The sequence below is a fragment of the Rousettus aegyptiacus genome, unplaced genomic scaffold, assembly GCF_014176215.1.
Source record: "Rousettus aegyptiacus isolate mRouAeg1 unplaced genomic scaffold, mRouAeg1.p scaffold_m13_p_5, whole genome shotgun sequence".
In the NCBI taxonomy this organism is placed as follows: Eukaryota; Metazoa; Chordata; class Mammalia; order Chiroptera; family Pteropodidae; genus Rousettus; species Rousettus aegyptiacus.
Genome location: NW_023416308.1, coordinates 83326589 through 83344570, shown reverse-complemented (window position 1 = coordinate 83344570; position 17982 = coordinate 83326589). Strand labels below are relative to the sequence as shown.

General features: G+C 37.7%; 1 protein-coding gene and 1 pseudogene across 1 annotated transcript; both read left to right on the top strand.

The window, feature by feature from the left end:
* Positions 1-206: 206 nt before the first annotated feature.
* Positions 207-325, top strand: LOC118603173 (annotated as a pseudogene).
* A 673-nt stretch (positions 326-998) lies between these two features.
* Positions 999-15621, top strand: LYVE1 (lymphatic vessel endothelial hyaluronan receptor 1). The gene is made up of 6 exons (XM_016147344.2): positions 999-1258; positions 5053-5224; positions 5323-5462; positions 12974-13273; positions 13939-14017; positions 14561-15621. Exons 1-6 carry the CDS (start codon positions 1174-1176, stop codon positions 14745-14747), a joined length of 963 nt encoding a protein of 320 aa, XP_016002830.1. The 5' UTR covers positions 999-1173; the 3' UTR covers positions 14748-15621.
* Positions 15622-17982: the final 2361 nt, after the last annotated feature.

Genomic DNA, 17982 nt, shown 5'->3' with positions numbered 1-17982 from the left:
AAAATCATCTGGAAAAACAGAATGTAGTCTGCTCATACAAAGTGCAGATTTGTCAAATCTCACATTTGTCAAACAAGAAAGGGGAAGTCTAAATTGAAATTTAGACTACCAAAAAAGTTATTCGGTCTATAAGAGAAGTTATTAAGGAAATAATTTTTTTATATAAAGAACCTCTGTAGTAATTCCTATTAAAAAGTCAAAAACCCATCTATGGTCATGCCGCCCTGAACAAGCCCGATCCTGTCTGATCTCAAAAGCTAAGTAGGGTCGGGCCTGGTTAGTACTTGGATTCGAGACCACCTAAGAAGACCTGGTACTATAGGCATAAAAAAATTTAAAAAATAAATAAATAAGAGATTGTAAGCTGGCAAGTTCCTTGCAATCTGTGAGGTCAAGCAAGGGTTGCCTCGCCTAAAAAAATAAAAAATAAAAAGTCAAAAACACTTTTGCAAAATGTAAAATGATTAATTGTGTAAATTGCTATCCTAGTTGTGTTTCTTAAGTATGATTTTTTGTGTGTCTGGTTTCTTTGAAGAAGGAATCACCTGTAGTGGTATACAAGTTTTTAATGTATAAAAAAAGTCCTAAAGGGAGGCATGAGATTCTGTCCTTGTGTTTAAATGGGCATTTGCTTTCATGAGCCTTAGCATAATTGCCCCACAGATCACAAGAATATGCATCTGGAATAGAAAACCCACCGATGATGAGAGGAAAATCACAATCCATGCTCAATCTCCTTTAGAGACAGAGACAATTTTCGGAGTATATAAATGAATGGGCTCCATAAGCAACAATAACGAACATGTGAGAACTGAGCTGGTATGGATGGTGGGCAGTGGCAGGGAATGTGGGAATTGGGGAAACCTTCAGCAGTTCACACTGTGCTATCTGCCTTCCTCATTTCTTTGTTTTCTGAGTCAGCATTAGCTAAATTTTCCAGAAAGCCATCCACAAAGTACAGCCTGGCCATTCAAGGGACGTCACTCATTTCCCTCAGTGACCTTCACAAGTCAGAAGCTTGAAAGCAGGGAAATCCGGATGTCTCAGTTATGAAGTGAAACAGTGGGGGCCCCAACATATTTCCAGAACGCTCCATCCAGGCTGGTGACCGTATGCTCCTATTACTGCCAGTGACTGTCTGAGGTTTTCTCTGGCTCTGAAGAGATTGGTACAATGGCCAAGTGCTTCAGCCTGGTGTTGCTTTTTGCCTCCATCTGGATCACAAGACTTCTGGTCCAAGGCTCTCTCCGGGTAGAAGGTAGGTTTCTTAGCAGAATGCCAACCTGAGGCAAGGCAAGCTCTTACAATCTGTCCTAAGCCTACTAAGTTCTTAACTGTGGATTGCTGGGAGCAGGGGCGACCTTCAATGTCAAAAGAAGACCTAATCGGTAGTATTGGTCTGCCAGAAATATTTTCACAATATTGTCAATTTCACCAAAATGATTCACATTTACCTTTTTGTTACCTTGACTTTTATTTTTGATTATGTACTATTTTTAATGAAAATATTTTAAAACAAAACATTGAGAAGGGATCATTTGTTTTAAAAAGTGTTATATTAATGAAGAAAATCATGATTGTGAAACTTTCTAAACAATCGCTAAGCCTAGGAAAAATGGCTAACTTTCACAGAATATTAGCCTGTTTTATATTTTTGGAAGTGCCAATATAATTATTTTAATTTTATTATACTATCATGGAATGCATATGTTTTTAATGTGCAGTAAATAGCAAATTAACAGAAAAAAATTTTGAGAAAATATAGGTTTAAAAATTAACCATCAGCTCTCTACCAAAAGAATAACCTGAAATGATTTCTGGGCTTCTGCAATGCCTAAATGGTAACCTCATTCTGCATTGTAGGCAAAAAACTGTAATGAACGAATCACTCATTACAGTTCTGGGCAAATGAAACTCTGAGTACTTTGAGAGGAAAATTGTGTATTCTTATGTCGGAAGATGCTCTGAGATATAAAATATGTCAAGAAAAAACATCTACAGTTGATTCACATATTGCTGTATTTAATTTTATAAGGGAGGTTAGACTTATATGATTGATTTTTTTCAATTACTAGAACTGTTACTGTCAAACAAATTTGGTCCTCTTTGAAAACCACCTGGGAGACTATTCACTTTTCCCCAAAGTACAGCCATTACTCAGGCTATTTTGGAAATTGTTCTTTGACAATGACCCTATTGCACTCTTCAGACCATTCTCAATACTGGAAAAATTTTCCTAAGGAAATTAAAATTTTGGAAATAACCAAAAGTTATTCAGGACCACGATTGAGGAAAAGGTGGCTGAAGAAGGTGAATAGATGAGGACAGGAATGAATATTCTCAAGAGCCTGTGATGTAGAGATACAGAGTTCAGTACATATATATATAGTATATTAAAAAGAAATGACTTAAAATGATTTCTGGGCTTTTGAGATACCTAAAAAGTGACTCTTTTCTGCATTGTAGGCAAAAAAAATTGTAACCACACACCACTCATTACAGCTCTAGGAAAATGAAAATCTAAGCACTTTAAAAGGAAAATTGTATGTTCCTATACTTGAGAATAGTATAGTAGAGAGCTGGTGGCTAAATTTCAAACCGATATTTTAACAAATTTTTTCAGTTAATTTGCTATTTACTGCATATCAAAAACACATGCATTCTGATAATGCAGTAAAATTGAAATTAAAATAATTATGTAGGAACTCCTTAAGAAGACATTTTATACATGAAGAAACTGGTTCGGTGAGGCCAATGACTTGCCTAATGTTAACAGGCAGTAAATAATAATGGGTTTAAATTCAACTCTGATTCCTAAACATATACTATTTCTACTACGCCTATTGTGTCCTGAGATATCTTACGAAAGAGATTACTGGGGTACCCATGAGATACCAGCTCCCTATTTTTGTCCTTAAATAAAATAGGAAAGCTTAAAATTGATGAATATTTGTTGATTGTCTACTTTGGACCTAGCCTATGCTAGCTACAAATTATCTCATTTAATTCTGACAAAAATTCTGTGAAGAAGATATAACCATCCCCATTTTACAGATAACACTAACTTGGCCAAAGATTCCACAGCCAATTAACAATAGAAGAAATAGTCAAAGCTAGATCTATTGCCCAAAATAGGTCTATCATTACTCATAATAATAATATTCAGAGTAAAAAGGAGGTATGATGAAAGAGTGTAAAGACTAATTTATAGTGTAATTAATAAATCTTTAAGTATTCCAAAAGAAACAACCATAAGAAGTTTGAGCAATAGCAAGCTTATGGGCTACATGAGCCAAATTTCAGGACAAATGGTGTAGTCCAAGAGTTCAGCTCTAGTTCTGTGTGTGTGTGTGTGTGTGTGTGTGTGTGTGTGCATGTGCGTGTGTGTGTGTGCACATTTGTGTGTGTGCATGTATTCATCTTTTCTCCATAGCACAGCGGGAAGCAGAACAGTGTCCTAGTTGAGAACTGGGGTTTTAGAGTCAGTTGTAACTGGGTTTGTGTTCTCAATCTGCCATCTAGTTACACTATATCCGTGGGCTTGGGAAAGTTACTTAATCTCTCTGAGGCTCAATTTTCTATTAAAAGAGATGGTGTTTCACACAGAATAGCATCCGTAGATTATAGAAGTGGGAAGAAATACTGGTATTAGGATCAGTGTTGGTGTGAGTATTAGTGCACATAGTCATAAGAGGTTTTTTGTTTGTTTTTGTTTTTTTTTTGTCACAAACACTGTTATTAGGGTATTGACTCTCTGGTCCCTTTTTTGGTGAGAATAGGGTCTGGAAGCAAACAAAGCCATCCACAAATATTATACTTCATATGCCTATCCCTTCCCACAGCCCCGTGCTCCAGAGCAGAGCAAGGTTACATGGAGGACTTAGAAATGCTCCTTCCATTTTCAAGAAGACACTTCCTTTACATAACAAGCTAGAAAGTGGTTGAAGCATTTGACTGGGTATCCAATGCACAGATTTGTGTACAAGCAATTACTTAGGAGATTGAAATACTCTTTTATGGACTTTCGTGGATGAAGCCCAAAAGGAATAATGTCTCTGAATGCCGCAATGTAACTCACAATCTCAGAACTCAGAGGGAAGGGATCAAAACAACTCTCAGATTCATTTTAAGTAAAATATTATTCACATCTTAACTGTTCAACTGCCTCAGCTTCCCTAGGGAGACTAACTATTAAAAGACTAAAACCAAATGCTTTGAAGATAACATAATGGTAACATGTTATTTTTGATTTATTGAACACCTACTGTGTAACAGGCACTATGCTAAGCATTTTTATTTGAATTAACTCATTTAACTCTCAATATCCTATACAATAGATATTGTTACTCTCTCAATTTTATAAATGAGGGAACTGCGGCTCAAAAAAATGGAGCAAGTAGCCTAAGGTCACAGAGCTTGCAAGCGACATAGGTAAGCTAGATTCAAATCCAGGTTTGAGTCTAAAACTTTACTTCCTTTATACCATGCAAGGTTTACTGCCCGGCTCCTCCAGGAACTTCTGAGTAAGCCTGACCCCTAATGGTCAGAGAAGACCTGGAACAGAGAAAGTTCATACTATACCAATAGTGACATTTTTCAGCCCATCTCAGAAACAGCGGTGTCTCCAACCCACATTGGTTTGGAGTACTGCTAACTATTCTATTAATCAGAGCCCTGAATTCTATCTTTCTCAAAGTCTCAGACCATTCATTTTATAGACTCCAAAAAAGTTTGCAGTATCAACTAGACCCCATCACATGAACTGGTAGCCGAAGCCTCCATGTAGTAAACAGGGCACCTTAATGCAGTCTGATCCAGTGGACTCAGATCTAATAAGAGGCACAGCTTTGGTCAAGCTAAGCACCCACCTAACCCAGCAGGATATCCTTGTAGGAAATATCTGTACTGTGTCCTGTTACTTCTAAACTTATATCCCACCCATAATAACCTCACTGGGGCATCAAGACAACAATGCTCTTTTAGGAAGAAGAGCCTAAGGGCTATGAACAAGGACAGCAGCAAAGTGAGGATCTATGTGTGATTCATTTGCAGAACTTTCCATCTCAGTGCAATGCAGATTTGTGGGGGTCACCCTTATAAGCAAAAAGACAACGGCGCAGCTGAATTTCACAGAAGCCGCAGAGGCCTGTAGGTTGATGGGACTAACTTTGGCCAGCAAAGACCAGGTTGAAGCTGCATGGAAGTCTGGCTTTGAGACGTGCAGGTGAGAAACATAAATATGGCTGGAGCTCTTTTCGTTCTGTGTCCTTGTCAACCATAGAGATAAATGTATCCATTCAACTAATGTGTATTCTGTTACAGCTATGGATGGGTTGCAGATAAGTTCTTAGTCATCCCTAGGATTAATCCAAACCCCAAGTGTGGAAAGAACGGGATGGGCGTCCTGATTTGGAGACATTCACTCAGCCTAAAGTACAGAGCATACTGTCACAATTCATCTGGTAAGTCAGATCTTCAGTTTCTCTATTTGGTATGTTTTCTCTGGGTTTCTCTAGCAATATGATATGTCTGGGAAGAGTGATCCTGAGCAGCAGCAGAAACAATCATAGTGGTGGTTATTTAATCCTCCTAAGACTGACTCTGTGACCAGACTAGAAGTGGCAGTGTGCCCCTCAGAGGAAAAAGTTATGGAAATATGGTTGGATGGCAACACAGGGAGAAGGCATTCCAGGAAGCTCCATAACCTCCCTGCTCCATCCTATAAGGTAAACAGGAAGAAAGGAAGGAAACATCCACTATGGACAAAGCAATGTACTAAGTTATCTCATTGAACCTTGACAATCTCCCTATGAGGTATGGTTTATCATCCCCATTTTGCAGAAGAAAGAAACTTAGCTCAGAAGACATAAGAACAGTTTTCTAAGATCTCGTTACTCTAAAGATTCAAACATAAGTCTAACTCTAAAACCATGCTCTTTCCGTTTTACTAAATTCTTTTACAGGAGAGGAAAATCAAATGCCACATTGACATTTTTTTTAGAACAAGACCCAATCTCCAGTTTATGAAGGAAGGAGTTGAAGCTAGAAAGTAGAACTGATTTGCTCATGATCACACAGTCATCCTTTTAACCATGCTTGGAGACCTTGGCCACCTTAGCGCAGGAGCTTTACCTTCTCAGAAAGGTTTTTTTGTTTTTTGTTTTTGTTTTTTTACTAAATTCTTGTTCATAAGAACCTCCATTTGATTTATTACTCTTTGCACATATTTAAAAACCTTACCTTCTCAGGGTCAGATAGCTAAGCAACCATACACAAGGATAGATTCCAAAATCATTCTCTAAGATCCAAGAGATGAATGTGCATCAATAGCAGTGTTTCCCCAAGGCAACACAGTGTCAAAGCAGTTCTCCCCTCACTTCACGAATATAAGTACTATAGTTCAGAATGGAGATTTGATTTGCTGAAAGTCTAACAGTCAGGAGTTAAAGTCAAGACTGGAACATAAAGCTTCTTCCAACATTGTTTTCACCATCATCCTCTCCTCTGCCACTTTAGACTATCATCTTTGGCTGGGGAATTGGTGATTCACATGCCTGCTTATCAAATAGCCAGCCAGCCCATGCCTGGCAAATGGCCTGGCCTTTTAATTGTCTGGCCTTCCTGCCAGCTGTCAATGTGATGATATGATAACCAGCCTTCTAGACACAACAAAAAGGAGGCAGGGGAAAACGGCTTGTATTTGTGAGTTTCCCCACAGTTTCATTTAACTTGTACTTCTAGCTCCTATGTTTCCTGTATACTTAATGTTAGGTCTAGAGGCTTAATTATATGTGTGTTTGATATTTGGGGGAAAAATAATTCATAGATCATATCATGTACTTTGGATCACATCCCAACAAAAGGAACTTAATGTCAGTATGTCCCATTATTAATATGCTAATTTTGATCATTTGAGTAAGATAGTGACTATAGACTTCTCTAATCAACTCAGAGAGAGAGATATGTTTTCCCCTTTGCAATGAGTAGGTCATCTATAGTGTGATATCTTGGCACCACGCAAGTATTCTGACCCACAACTATCTTTTACCTAATAGTTTAAGCAGCCACGGATGATCCTTGCTGGAAGTAGTTATTATGTGGGGAAGGGGCCTGCAAAATTTGTTATTTTCTAAATCTATTCTTCCTTCTACATTTATTAGCTGGCATCTTTGATTAAAAAAAGAACCAATCTCTCTCTCTCTCTCTCTCTCTCTCTCTCTCTCTCTCTCTCTCTCTCACACACACACACACACACACACACACACACACACACCTCCTCCCTCCTCCCCCTTATACTGTCATGGACACATGGCATTTTACTTATCCTGAGTGTTCGATATGTTATAATCAATTTAGAATTTTTATTTTTTTGATGCTCAATTGTCCCAAATTTGACAAATGGAAGCCCCTTCTACTTGACTTTTGTCCTTAATCCTATCAGGATTTGAGCAATTCTTTGCTTTCTGGCATAATAACACGTCCCAGGCTCACTTTGTACGTTCTCTATCTCAGACGTGTTATCAGCCATTTATTTCTCCAAGGATCCCTGATTCTTTTTAATGGTTCTTTTTAATGAGAAACTAAAATCTGGATGAAAGTTGTTTTCATTACTAATGGAATTTTCATTGCTTCTCACTTTGTTTTATTGGAAAGCTAAAAATATATATGTATCTCTTAATATAAATATAAATATGTAGTTTATATATAATATATATGAATACATATATTTCCTACCTGTACACTAAAAAGGATATCTATGTACACATACTGTTGGTTTGCAAGCTGATGAGCTTCCCAGGTAGAATCTGAAACTGGCCCCTGTATGCAGAGGGCAGGGAAAGACTAAAGAAAGAGGCAGACCACTCCAGATCGGTAGGTGGCAGGTTTAATAAACAAGAGAACTTACTTATGAGGCTTGCCTTAGGCAGCTTCAAGACCAGTCGATTTCTACATTTCCTGCCGGAGTCTTAAAAGATTATGTAGAGGCTTTAACTGAGTTCAGTCACGTATACCATCCAGATGGTCTCAACAATACTTACTATCTCAAGGCTACGTCCTTGGGCACCTTCTAGCACTGGGAAGGAATGTAGAATGCAGTGAAGGCATAAGGGTTCTCCAACTGCTCAGGTCCAGCTCAAAGGTCGACCAGTAGTCATGTCCTCTTGATGATTTCCCCCAACACACACACACACATATATGTATATATACATGTATGCATACATACATATATATTTTTAAATCATGGGTTTCTATTTATATTTCTAATTCAAATTTAACAATTCAAGTTTTTCCCTAGTTTACTTCTTTTTATTTCTCTTTTCTTTTATATGAAACATTTTAGTTCCCAATAAATAATATTAATATATTTTCTTATTCTATAATAGTTTCAAAATTACACAACCAACATTATTAGGATTAATAAACCTACTAAGTGGAATTTAAGATTTCTTTGCATTTTGTTTTTACCTTAGAAGATATCCCTCTAAATATGCACTATCAGAGAATTATGTACCAAAATGACTTGAAAAAATTCACTACTTGCATGGTTACATTTTTATTTTGAAATAAATTAGGTTTCCCCGCTTCTGTTTGTCATCTTTGTGAGGGTCCAAGTTACCCTAATCCTCATCCTAATGTGAATTGTAAAATTACCATGTTTCTTTGTTTTTTGTAACTTCCTTTTTTATTACCATCTTGTGAGGTCTACAGATCATAGTAACTTTAACTCTGACCCTCAACCTTATCCTAATTTCTTTCTTATTGCTATCTTTGTTAGCTTTGGAGATCAGACCAAACTTCTTTTAAAGCTCTACATAAACTATCTGTTTCATGCTGTTCCCTCTGCCACAGTGCCCATACTCTTCATCATCTGGCTAACTCCTACTCTTTATTCAAATCTCAAGTGCCATCTTCTCCAGGAAGCCTTCCTATACTCTTTATTCCTACTTTTCCTCTTGGATTCCAGCCCCATTCTGTGTTTAATATCTATCAGAGCACTTGGCATATTCTAGAGGAATTATCTCTATAGATTAGTGGGCAAGGAGAGCCAGGTCCTAACACTTCCAAGTGAGAGGCATTATGCCCTTGACCAGTAAGGGGTCATGGGATCAGACTGCTGTTGCTCCTCACACTATGGCCTTTTTGGCTTAATGAACAGAGAGGCAAAGGAAACTAATTCTTATAGATCTTATCTACTCTTCCCATACACTATGCTAGGCCCTACACATTTCCTATCTCATTAATCCTCAGTAAAAGGATACAAGTATATCATTTCTACTTTCCAGAAGTAACTGATACTTAGATGTACTGTGCTGTGGTCATAATCAATAAGGGGAAAATCCAGGATTTAAATCTTAAACCAAGTTACATACATGTAGCACCCTCCCTGTTGATTGATCACACTTCTATGACATAAGCTTAGGGTGGGTCCTGAGTATCAGTATTTTTTTAAAGATCCCTAGATGAGTTTAAACCATAGCTAGAGTTGAGAATCACTTTTGCCTAGAAGATCTCTAAGATCTAAACTCTAAGATTCCAGACACTTCTAGATTCCCCTATTTCTATACAATTACAATAATCTTCTTTACTACTAGATTGTATTCTCTCCTCTCTGCATTTCAGCCTCCACATGCTTCCACTAATTATTATGTTACTCCTCTGTCCCACAACTTTAGGTAACTTCCTATTTGAGAATATGATGTAAACAATTAAGCTTTTTGCATTTAAGTGGATATGTATGAGAACTTTGGTATGTTAGTAGGGAGGTTTGTGAACCCGTCAAAAATTCCTTCTCCTACAGACTAAATTCCAATTTTTTTAACATGGCTATTTTGAATCTCAATATTCTGGCTACAAACTATCTTCCCAGTCTCATCACCTGCTTACAGTCTTTCATGCTCCCAATTATACACACATCCTATTCTCTATGCTCCTTCTCATTTTTCTACTATAACTTCTGCATTTTGGGATCATGCTATTCCTGTTGACTGGGATATCCTATTCCCTCTTCCATACTAGATGAGTTGCTGGTCTGTTTCTTTATTTGCAATGCTTTGCCATAGATCTCTAATGACTGGCTACTTTTTATTATGGAAGCCTTAGCTTAAGTATCATCTCCCCAAAGAGAATTTCTCTTATCACTCTACCTGAAGTATCTGTCCCTCAACCCCTACTTCTTCCAGTTTAATCTGTATCCCATTCAATTTTCTTCTCAACATTTCCCATCCTCTGACATTTCTGGCTTTTTAAATTATTATTATCTCTATCCTTTCAATAGCATATAAGCCCCTTATGACCAGGGACTTTTCTTATTTGCACCAAATCCCTAGTACCTAGAACAGTGCCTCCACAGAGTTGGAGCTCAATAAACATTTGTCAAATGAACACATTAATCCTCATACCCTGTTCAAATGCCATATCCTCTATGAATCCCCAGTGATCTCCCTCATTCTTATTAAAATATTTCTGTCCTCCCCAAAACAGGAACCATCCCTTATTTGTCTCTATATTTTCAGTTCCCAACATAGTATCCTGTGCTCAGTATTTTTTCCCCCTGATATTTAAAAATATTCATTTTATTAGGGAAAAACTCAGCATATGTTCAAAAACAAGAAATGTTGCTAAAAGTTCAGGGCAGAGAAAGTCAAGGATGATGTCTTTTGAATAGAGATCTTTTCAAAGTGAAGTAAATAGAATAAAATCATGACTGAATGCACAACAAACCAGCCTGAGAGTCAGTCCCTCCCACAGATGTGCAAACAGTAACAAAAGCTCAACTACAACAGCAAGGCACACACAACCCTTACTGGGAACACACCTGGAGCACCTGGCTTAGGTGATCATGGAAGACTGTGCCATTGAACCCCACAGGATGCCTACTATGTAAGGCTACTCTACTAAAACTGGGAAACATAGCAACCCTACCTTAAACATAGAAACAAACACAGAGAGGTAGCCGAAATGGAGAGATAAAGATACAAAGAGACAAAGAAGAACCCAGTAATTCAAGAACAGAACAAAACTCCAGAAACAGAATTAAACAAAATGGAGACCAGCAAGCTACTGAATGGAAAGTTCAAAACACTGGTTATAAGGGGAAGAGTAGATGAACTCAGTGAGAACTTTAACAAAGAGATTTTTAAAAACCCATAAAAATAGAGATAGAAAACATAAAAAAAGAACCAGTCAGAAATGAAGAATACAATGACTGAAATGAAGACTACATTAGAGGGAATCAACAAGAGATTAGATGAAGTAGAAGACTGAATCAGTGATTTAGAAGATAGGGTAGCAGGAAACACCCAATCAGAACAGCAACATGAAAAAAGAATCTGAAAAAATGAAGATAGTTCAAGGGCCTCTGGAATAACATCAAGCATACCAACGTTCACATCACAGGGGTACCAGAAGACAAAGAGAGAGAGCAAAGAATGAAATAGTCAGAGTGATGAAAAGCAAGAACCTACAACCAAGATTGCTCTATCCAGCAAAGCTATCATTTAGAATCGAAAGACAAAGATCTTCCCAGAGAAGAAAAAGATACAAGAGTTCATCAACACCAAACCAGTATTACAAGAAATTGTATAGGGATTCTTGAAAAAGAAGAAAAAGGAAGAGGAGGAGGAGAAGAAGAAGAAGAAGAAGAAGAAGAAGAAGAAGAAGAAGAAGAAGAAGAAGAAGAAGAAGAAGAAGAAGAAGAAGAAAAAATAAATAATAAAATGCTATAACTACATATCTATCAACAATTATTTTAAGTGTAAATGAATTAAATGCTTTGATCAAAAGATAGGATGGCTAAATGGATAAAAAATAAAATAAAACCCTCACATGTGCTGCCTACAAGAAACTTGCTTCACATTGAAAGACACACACAGACTGAAAGAGATGGAAAAAGATATTTAATGAAAATGAAAATTAAAAAAAGAAAAAAGCTAGTAGTAATGCTTATACCAGACAAAATAAATTTTAAAACAAAGGCTACAAGAGATAAAGAAGGACCCAATAATCCCATGTCTGGGTGTTTATCTGAACAAACCCAAAACACTGTTTCAAAGGGACATGTGAATCCATATGTTCATTGCAGCATTATTTATAATAGCCAAGATATGAAGGCACCCTGGGTGTCCATCAACAGATGAATGGATAAAGAAGTGGTACATATATACAATGGAATATTACAATCAGCCACAAAAAAAAGAATGAGATTTTGCCATCTGCAACAACATGGATGGTCCTAGAGGGTATTGTTCTGAGTGGAGTAAGTCAGGCAGAGAAGGATAAATGCCATATGATTTCACTTACACATGGAATCTAAAGAACAAAATAGACAAACCAAACAGAATCAAACTCAGATACAAAGAACATTTTGAGGGTCGCCATATGGGAAGGGGTTAGGAATTGGGCGAAAAAGGGGATGGGATTAAGTAGTGCAATTTGGTAGTTACAAAATAGTCCTGGGGATGTAAAGTATAGCATAAGGAATATTATATAGCGTAAGTCAATGATACTGTAATCACTATGTATCATGTCAGATGGGTAGTAAATTTATTAGGGTGATCACTTCGTAAGTTATATAAATATCTAACCCACCATGCTGTATACCTGAAACTAGCATAATATTATATGCCAACCATAGTGAAAAATTAACAAAATTATTTTTAAAGTTTTTAATTAAAAAAAGAAAAAGAAAATCGAAGGAATTTCAGTATGGCAGGAGGAATGAGAAAAAGACCGATCAGATGAGGCTGGCCATGTCAGCAGCAGGGGCCCAGACATGGAGGGCTTTATAGACCATACAGTAGAGGCAGTCACTGAAGATCCTAAGGAAGGAAGTTATATGATTGGATTTATATTTTTGTAAGACCATTCCAGTTACAGTATAAGGAAAATGGAAGGGAGTAAGACTAGAAGCAGGAAACCAGTTAGGAGGCTGTTGCAATACTTACTTCTTATTTTATTTTTCCCTCCCCAACAGATACTTGGATTAACTCATGCATTCCAGAAACTACCACCATCAAAGATCCTATATTCGACAGTCAAACTGCAACATACACAACAGAAATGATTGTCAGCAACAGTATACACTCAGCACCATCTCCTGACATAACTTACTCCCCTGCACCTACTCATGCTCTGGCTTCCACTTTTCCTCCACGGAAAAGAAAATTAATTTGCAGAACAGAAACTTTTATGGAAATTACCACCACATCTACAGAAACCGAACCACATATTGAATATAAAGCAGCATTCGAGAATGAATATGTTGGGTTTGGAGGTAAAGCCTTCTGTCTGCATTTTGAGGGGTGTGTGTGTGTGTGTGTATGAGCGCGCGCACACGCGCGCACGCGCTCACATGCGTGTGTGTTTGTATATAACAAATGAGACATAGAAACTAGGTTGTCTCCAGAATGGGCATTCAAGACCTGCCAAATACAGATAAAAGCTTAATGCAAACTCAACTTTCATAAAATCAGAGAACCTGAGGGCTCTTAAAAACTTTAATGGCTAAACTAAAAATCATGAGTACAAGATAGTTTCACTTTTAAAGCTCAAAGACTGTTAACAATAAATTACTATCTTTTAATACGTAAAAGTTCTTTTTAAAATATATACCTTAAATGCCTATAACTAGAAAGTTTGTTTTCTTAGTTAACAGTTAAGGGTCTTACACTTAATTAACTCCAAACGTGAGAAAATGGACTCTCTCTGTCATATTGCAACATATAGAATAGAGAGAGTATGAAAGGCAAGGCCAAGGACTCTATTGGCAAGAGCAAAGAAGTAGACGTGGGCCCAACATCCTTCATGGTATGGTCAGGGAGAGGGCTTTTCTCCTTCGCTATCTTTTGTTTCTATCATGTGTAAAGATGAATTACTAGAGGAACAGTGCACAGCGACGTACACGTGAGCGACCCACAGGCCATGTCTCTGTTCCTCCAGGTGTTCCCACGGCTCTGCTCGTGCTTGCACTCCTCTTCTTTGCTGCTGCAGCCGGTCTCGCAGTTTGCTACGTCAAAAGGTGGGGTTGTTGGCACATTGTTAATCTTGTAATCTCTGTTACGTCCCTATCTTGTGTTTTTCCAAGGTTATTATTAGCATTTTCCTGGTCAAAGTGGTGACAGTAATCCTCTTATACTGTAAATTTTCTCCCTCATCTCACCTCTCCTCCCTACCGCCCAGTTTTCCCTACTATTTCAGCACATGCATGTCATCCAGCCTTTAGATATAGGTTATTGGCTGTCCCTTTGAAAATCAAGAAATTTTAAAAAAAGATTGACATCTAGAGGAAAATGTATACACTTTATTTGATTTTTAATTCTTTGGTTTTAGTGGGAGGATTGTGAGGTCAGCCTAAAGTGTGGCCTGTGAGCTAACTATCTCATTTTACGAATCCGTTAGGGTGCAGACGTGTTAATGTATTTAAATGTGCATGTGTTAGCAGTTCTCTGAGATAAAGGTATCCAGTCACTGTGCCAATATCGCCATCACAGACAAAGTATTATGTGCTGTCATATGTGTTACATGGGAGTCTCTCACTTTAATTTTATGTTTATGCCTACAGGTATGTGAAGACCTTCCCTTTTACAAATGAGAATCAGCAAAAGGAAATGATTGAAACCAAAGTAGTGAAGGAGGAGAAGGCCGATGATGGCAACCCTAATGAGGAACCAAAGAAAACTGATAAAAAGCCAGAAGAGCCCATGAGTCCACCCAAAACTACAGTGCGATGCATGGAAGCTGAAGTTTAGATGAGAAACAAAAGAACACACCCAAGGCTGATTTCTTTCCTGATACATATCCTGGTCCCAGATGGGAAAACTAAAAGGGCCAAAGAACCAAATAACAAAGGCCAGCCTTGCTTCCTAACTGGAATCAGCTCAGGACCACCTTTGGACTGTGTAACCAAAGGGAATTCTCTTCTTACTGCAATCCTTTCTGGATCCTACCCTCCTACCTCCAAAGCTTCCCACAGGCTTTCTAGCCTGGTTATGTCCTAATAATATCCCAGTGGGAGAAAGGAGCTTTGCAAAGCACAAGGACCTAAAACAGCTTATCACAACACGTTTATAAAGAGGCCTCTAAGCTAGCTGAGGATAGGTGAGTTGAGAGCCAAGAAACCACTGAGACCAGGGCTTTCTCTATTGACTCCACAACCCAGATCCCTTCTTCAGTTCTGAAAAGGAAACATTTATACCACCTGGCATGTCCTTCTGAGCCAGGTGAGAGCAAAAGAAGGAAGGAAAAGTTTGGTGACTGAAGGCCATAGAGATTCCTGTGACTTGAGACCTGATCTCTGTAAAGCCAAAACAGAGATAAAGAATGAGGCCGAGGATATTGAAGCATATAGTCAGCAGGGACTATAAATACAGACAGGGTCAAAGTATTTATCTCTGAATAATTTGAAGTGGAATCATTTTTTAGAACATGCACCCACTTTCTTTTTCCTCTCTGCTGCTGCTATTTTTCCAGAAGAATATACTTTCACAAGAAACCAAAAAAAACAAAAAAACAAAAAACCCCACAAAAAAGCTCTTACAAATTTCTGTTTTTATCTGAGTTACAGAAATTATTGCTGAGGAAAATAACTGTGTTAAAAATCAAATCAATATAATTTAACAAACATTTGCTGAGTGTGTGCTATATATCAGGCAATGCGCTAGGTATTACATTCTGTAATTGAATATCATTCGTCAATAGATTGGATATAGTATAATATTGTTTGAAACTAATATTTTTCGGTTTTGATATCCCTAGCTTATCCACTTCCAAAAATATTTTTTATTTTTGCTTAGACTAATCTATTATTTTCTCTAATATGGCAACCATTAGTCTTAATTTATTATTAACATACATAAAAAATACATTATTAACTTTATACATTGAAGCACATTTTTAATGTCATTAACAAATGTATCACTAGCTATTTTTTTCCAGCAAGAAGAGCCTAACATGTGCAGAAATATTTGTAAATATTCATGCTAAAAAATAAAAGCATTTAGAAAACTTTTTTGCTCTCTTATTTACATAGATGTATTACACCTTTCATACAAAATTAAAGTAATCTATTGTTTGCAAAACCAAGAGAGCCAACTTTGGTTGTTGAAATACAAACAAATATAAATCCAATAGTATATACATCACCATGTGGGGCTATTCTTGCTTCATATTGATGCAGAACAGGGCAAATTTCCCCATGTGATGAGAAACAAAGAGAGTCCCTTGGCAGAGAGTGTACAAGAATTCAACACACATGCCAAAGTTGGCATTAAAAGGAAAGTTTATTAGAAAAGGGGTAACACTCCACAGATAGAGCGTAGTCTCCTCTCAGAGACAGAGAATGAGAGGGATCAAGAGAGATGTGGAAAAACAGAGTAGGGTGGTGAACGTTCAGGGAATTCACTTTATATATCGTTTTTTAGTTCCTGTGAATTATTGCTTAAAAGACTTTGTTAACCCATATCCTTTGATATGGACATACAGTGAGGAAGGGGAAGAATATGTAGCTTGAAAAGGTAAGAATATGTAGAGTGAAAGGCCTGCTGGCAGTTCCCAGCCTTTAATTCATAGGTTCCCTATGATTTTAGTCATAGGGAATGACTCTTGGTTCCTGTTTCTCTTTCACAGGTGTGGGGAATGAATTGTTAGTAATCCTAGCAGAAACCTTCCCTTGTTCTGAAGGTCTCCCGGCCTGGTTGCAGGGCTGATCAGCATATTGCAATCTCTACCTGGTTGCAGGGCTGATCAGCATATTGCAATCTCTGAAGGTGGCTTGATTAAATTTTTAATTCTCTTGCCTCCTCTCTGCATTAATATGATCTTATTTTAAGTTGGTCATGTACGTGCACACGCGTACACACACACACACACACACACACACACACACACACACACACACACACACACACCAATCCTTTCCTTGAGATTCAGGTCCTGACCATCCCAATCTGTTTCAAAGTTCCCAAGTAGCAGGAGATTCAGGATAGCTCATTTGACCTGTATCTCCAGCTTTTTGTCTCCCCCTCTCTAGTCTTCCCTCCTTAGACTGCTAATATCTTCTTCTTACAAGTGACCCCACGGCACCTTGATCCTTTCATCTCAGACGCCATAACAGACTAGCATAGTCTTTTTCGGTTGGTCCACAGAGTATTTATCTTAAAATTTGGTTTAATTGCTAAGAACTAAAACTCAAGAGATTTCACATATTTATATTTTGGGATTCCTTTGAAAATTGGGAGCATGTGAAGATAGAGAATCCATATTCCCTCATAGCAATAATTATCTGATACTGAGTAGTGGCTGTCCTCTTTAAAAAGCTATTTCCACTCCACTTCACCAGAGTCCTCATTTGCAGACCTCTATAACACCCTCCTGCCAAAATAAAGGTTCCATTTTCTATGGATCTTGTAACACTGTTGTCTCCACCCCCTACCCCCCCCCACCCCACACCCAGCCCATTTTATTCATTTGCAGCCTGCCTGACCCTGAAGTCTATGAGTCTGAAATTCTGGTTAGTCAGCCCTTAAGCTTTATTGGCCTCATCTAGTTCTCAGGGAATGAAGAAGACAAAAAAAAAAAATAGAAAAGTCTAAGTAGTGGTCTTCCTCCTATGTGTGCTGAAAAAATAATCAGATCTCCCACTCTAGATTCATCTGTGGGCATCTACTCTGTGTTAGGATACTAGCATCCTCTGTTAATTTAGACAGGTGCATGTCCTACCCAGGAAGAGGAAGGAGGAAGGAGGAAGGAGAAAACCCCACCCAACCACATAATCAGTAGATAGCCCAAATGTCAATTGCAAGCACACTGATAAAATATGCGACTCCCAACATTATGGAAGGAAGGGAGGGAGGGAGAGAGAGAAGGAAAGCTAACATTTTTTGAGTACCTGCTAAGTGACAAGTCATTTTCATATGTTGTCCCATTTAACTGCCACACCTTCCCTGAGAAGAATTATTACGATCATTTTTTATTAATAGAAAATTA

Excerpts from the sequence above, each read along its gene's own strand:
- LYVE1 (XM_016147344.2), top strand. The coding sequence starts at position 1,174 with ATGGCCAAGTGCTTCAGCCTGGTGTTGCTTTTTGCCTCCATCTGGATC. Across the intron at positions 13,274-13,938 it reads TGAATATGTTGGGTTTGGAG|GTGTTCCCACGGCTCTGCTC; the intron begins GTAAAGCCTTCT and ends CTGTTCCTCCAG. Across the intron at positions 14,018-14,560 it reads GCAGTTTGCTACGTCAAAAG|GTATGTGAAGACCTTCCCTT; the intron begins GTGGGGTTGTTG and ends TTATGCCTACAG.